The sequence below is a fragment of the Notothenia coriiceps genome, unplaced genomic scaffold, assembly GCF_000735185.1.
Source record: "Notothenia coriiceps isolate Sejong01 unplaced genomic scaffold, NC01 NC01_scaffold00036511, whole genome shotgun sequence".
In the NCBI taxonomy this organism is placed as follows: Eukaryota; Metazoa; Chordata; class Actinopteri; order Perciformes; family Nototheniidae; genus Notothenia; species Notothenia coriiceps.
In genome coordinates this window covers 303,981-308,265 of record NW_011369212.1, presented here as the reverse complement: position 1 = coordinate 308,265, position 4,285 = coordinate 303,981, and the positions used below count along the sequence as shown (strand labels likewise).

General features: G+C 38.5%; 1 protein-coding gene across 2 annotated transcripts in view; it reads right to left on the bottom strand.

Annotated features, from left to right (window-relative positions):
- Positions 1-406: 406 nt before the first annotated feature.
- Positions 407-4,285, bottom strand: part of meaf6 (MYST/Esa1-associated factor 6) — a 5,716-nt gene continuing 1,837 nt past the window's right edge. The window contains exons 2-8 of one of the 2 annotated variants that reach the window (XM_010792543.1): positions 3,743-3,858; positions 3,374-3,461; positions 3,223-3,268; positions 2,929-3,121; positions 2,016-2,045; positions 1,505-1,538; positions 407-881 (exon numbers count right to left, since the gene is read on the bottom strand). In XM_010792543.1, coding sequence (XP_010790845.1) covers positions 867-881; positions 1,505-1,538; positions 2,016-2,045; positions 2,929-3,121; positions 3,223-3,268; positions 3,374-3,461; positions 3,743-3,858 — 522 coding nt within the window. In that variant the 3' untranslated portion in view covers positions 407-866. The remainder of the gene's footprint in view (positions 882-1,504; positions 1,539-2,015; positions 2,046-2,928; positions 3,122-3,222; positions 3,269-3,373; positions 3,462-3,742; positions 3,859-4,285) is intronic. The other variant, XM_010792544.1, reaches the window with a different exon arrangement.

The window sequence follows — 4,285 nt, the reverse complement described above, 5'->3', positions numbered from 1 at the left end:
ACAGACAAAAACCAGGCAATGTCTTGTAACATGATGCTGTCAATCAGCTTGTGCTCTGTTTAGTTAGGTCATTATTTACATATAACAAACTGGGAACTGTCAGAAGAGAATGTGCCGGCTATTTCCTGAATATGTAATGTAAACACTCATATTTGGACTATTAAAAAAAAAAAAGATCCTATAGTTTTATCCTAACTCTTTATGGACCATATGGATGGGAACTCCATCCAGCTGGAGGTCAATGTTAAAGTTTCACAGGCCTGTGTCGGCCTGATTGACATAAAATCAACAGAGACTAGCGTTCTTATTACAGCCAGCAAGCAATTATGAGCCGTTTCCCTACATCCAATAATAATCCTTTAACTGCTGTGATGAGTGACGCCTTTTAACAAACAACCAAAACATATTCCCGTTACTGGTATTTTATTAATTTTTTGCAAAACAACCATGTAATAAAAGAATCTGGGGTAATGTGACGACGTAATGTGACGACGTAATGAGACGATGTAATGCTTGAAAAAAAGCACAAAAAAATAAAAAAGCTTAACATTCCTACAATGGGAAATTAACTACATAATAAATACAATCTTTTTTCACACTATACAAAATGGTGCGTTACTGGAGTTGGGCCTAATACGGCCTCAAGTAACATGCAACACCATATTTCTACGTACTTGGGTTAAAACCACAATGTAGATGACAGAAATGGGAGGGGGGGAATGTTTCAAGCAATACACAGACAGTACAGGCTGAAATATGACATCCGAGAAAAAAAAAAAAGGCATACAAAGTTCATAAAGTCCAGAAATCTTGTGTTTCTCTACAGGTATCGTTCTCATGTGAGTCCACGTGTTCCAGTCATTCTGCTAGGTTGAATAGTCCTGCAGGGAACAGAGAAGGAAGAATGGAATTCATTTATAGAAATAAACACTAAAATTACAGCAAAGATAAGTCAATCACTAGAAAAAAAAATTTCATTTGAAATTATTTTAATTTAGTCTGTTTTAAGCAAAAATGCTAAGTATTTGTGGGAGGAATTCATAATTTTCTTTGTTGTACATTATAGTAAAGGTTGGCTTAAAAAATTATTTTGGACGGACAAAAATATAAAACATTTATTTTTTGTCCAAAGCCATCTTGGTCTGCATACAATTATAATGACATGTGTAAAATTATGACTTTCTTTTTTCCAATTCTCTGATATTTTACAAACAAACAATAAATCAAGATAATAAGGAGAGAGCAGCGTCGCTCAGATGCTGTGGAAGCAACGGCTATTTATTAATTATATTGTTTATATTTGTTCAAGTGTTTCATTTTTTATTTGATGGAGCATGCGTTACTTTTTTGAAAGATGTTCCTGTTGTCTGCGAGATTTAAGACATGTCACAATGGAAAGGATAAATATCCTGAACCTGAAGTGTAGCGGCTACAGACACAAGTGGTAGATTCCAACACAAAAAACTGAATAATTAGACAATAAAACCACAAAAAATGAACTTACAGCTCTCGGTTTCTTGTTCACTTTCATGTCAAATCTGCAAAGAACACAAAAAGAGGTTACATTAGATAACAGATTAGAACCTGGTTTGAATGGGCATTGTGGAGAGAGGCAGTATATCTACTGTATCATGAAGAAGCCCCGAAACAAGAACACTAAATGAACATGTGTTTGTTCTTGTTTGTGTAGCAAGCCCAGCATCTGACCACAGCAACCATGTTTTATTTAATAGCTGGAATTTGGGAAGCACACTTGAAATGAATCTGGGGGTCAGAAAGATATGACACTACCAAGCAAGAAACTCTAATGGAGATCAGAGTGCCGGATGCTGATATGCATTCAAATGATGAAGTGTTGGACATGCAGTATGACTGAATAACTAGCAGGCTTAAACTCAAAGTCTAGGTCAACAGAAGCAGACAGAGCAGGGAAAACACAGAGAAAAGGTGAGGATGGGGTTTGAAGCAGGCATGATTTAAACACCACAGGAGCAGGAAGTAAAATTCAGACTTACTCAAAGTCATAATCAAACATGGCAGAAGGACTGGGGGGTCAGCATTAGGGGAAGGAAGAGAGCAGCAACTGTTAATTCACCAACCTGAGTCTAAAGCCCTACGTCTAAATAATACTGCAGTCCAGACTTTACAGAGTGAGAGATGCACTCTGTCACAGTGTGTTAGTGGAGAACCTGCTGTGTTATTATGTGGTTAGAGCAGGGGAGCCTTAAGTCAGGGAAACATGTACACATTAAACATGGCAAGTGGAAAAATACGGTCATATGGATCAGTTTGTGTCACCCTACACAGTGACTCTTATAACATGCATTCACGTCAGTGTTTATCTAGGTATTGGATCCCTCAAAATACCACATTTTCCCATAATTAAAGCTACAGAAGTATTTCAATTTGAGGAGTCTATACATCTACTTATTCCAAACATCAAATATCCTTTAACTTTCCACTTAAAATGTGTCTAACATTGCATCCAGGTAACTTTTCCAACAGCTTTGGTCTAGAAGTATTCTGTCTTTTTAAAAATGTTTTTCCAAACACAAGCATCTCATAACAAAGAGTTATACTCCGGCCACTACGCTTAGTTTCTTTTGTACAAAATTGAGTTTATTTTTCTTCCAACATGTCGCATGTTGTAACACTAAGAAATCTATAACGACATTTGTATTGTACCACAGCCATTGTACCAAACACAGGTTAAAGTAGAGGGGAATTCCTACCTGATCTTATGCATGTAGACATGGATGTTACAGTAATAGGGTCTTATCTGTGCCTGTAAATACTTTCAAACTTCCCTTATTACGTGATTTCTCCAAGTAACCAGGTTTCTTGTGTGTTTACATGCACACAAGAAACCTGGTTACTGGGAGAAATCACTCCTCAAGAAGAAGAGAGTAATATCTCTACACTGTGTACCTGTGTCTGTTTTTGTTCTTCCTTTTCTTGTGGCTCCCGTGATGGCTGCCTGAGGATGAGGAGGAGGCAGCTTTCTGAGGCTTTAGGTCTTGCAGCGTCGAGTCCACATCTTCCGTATCCTCTTGGCTCGGCTCGTTCTCTTGGTTCTGGAGATCTGGAGAGGCGTCGCTTTCTGTGCCGCTGCCTGCCTCACCTGACGACACGATATAGGTGTAAAAAAACAAAAACAACCAACAACAGAGAAACTATCCCAAAGATGCTTGGCATGAACATTTTACAACAATAACAACTCACGTTTTTCATTCATGTGTTCCGGTAGCCCCCCAAGTGCACATACCGCCTTCAAATAAAAACAGGGAGTTCAGATGTGTAAGATTTTTTGTTGTGGGCAGCAAAAGAGCAACTGACACATTTTGGGAAAAAGTGAAGTGAGAGAGGGACTTACTGCAACTGATGTGACGGATGACTTGCTGAATAAACGCTCCGCTTCCTTGAATTTCCTATTCCTTCTGTCAGTCTTACTATTGGAGTTCCTGTTAAAATAAAAAATATATGCTTAGAAGCTTATGATCAAATGTGATGACACATAGTTTCCACTATGCAATGGCCCAATAATTTCATGACTCACCAATATAGTTTAATCAATTACTTGTCTGGTTTCTTGTTATAACAAAGTTTAAGAGTCTTGATTTCATTACATCCATCAAAAAAAAGGGTTACACAAGTATTATGGAATCAATGTGGCTCTTGTAACAGCTGTAATAATAAGTTACTTCTCTTCTAGAAACTTGAAAACATCTATGCAGACACTTACTTTTGATTAGTGAGATATCGGTCCCATCCTCTGATGATGTTGCCATACATCTGGGTGTCTTCTAGGTAGCTGCCTTCAAATGCATATATCTGTCTTTCCAAGTTCACTAGCGTCTCCTAAGATATTGAAAAAAAGAGATACAAACTTGAGTACTAGTACTATTCAATGGCCAAGCATAATCGCTAGCCTAACTAACATAGACCTAGTAACCTTAATTCGCCCATAAAGTCAACATCATTCAAACTGAGGTTACTTTCCTATGGGTATAGGTCAGGGGTGGGGAACCTCCGGCCTCCGGGCCGCTATACGGCCCTCGAGGTAATTTATAAACACACGCAGAAAAAGAAAAAAATTGAAGAAATATAGACCGCAAAAACATGTGTGTGCCTACGAGTGCCTGTTTTTCCTGGCCAAGATTAGGGTCCTTGAACACAACACGAGCCTAACGTCTGACAGGGGTGCAGTTTTGACAGAGAGCACCAGAAAGCCAGAACGCCGCTCCGGCACTTGAGAAATTGCAGTACCCATAAGGAGCCGTACACA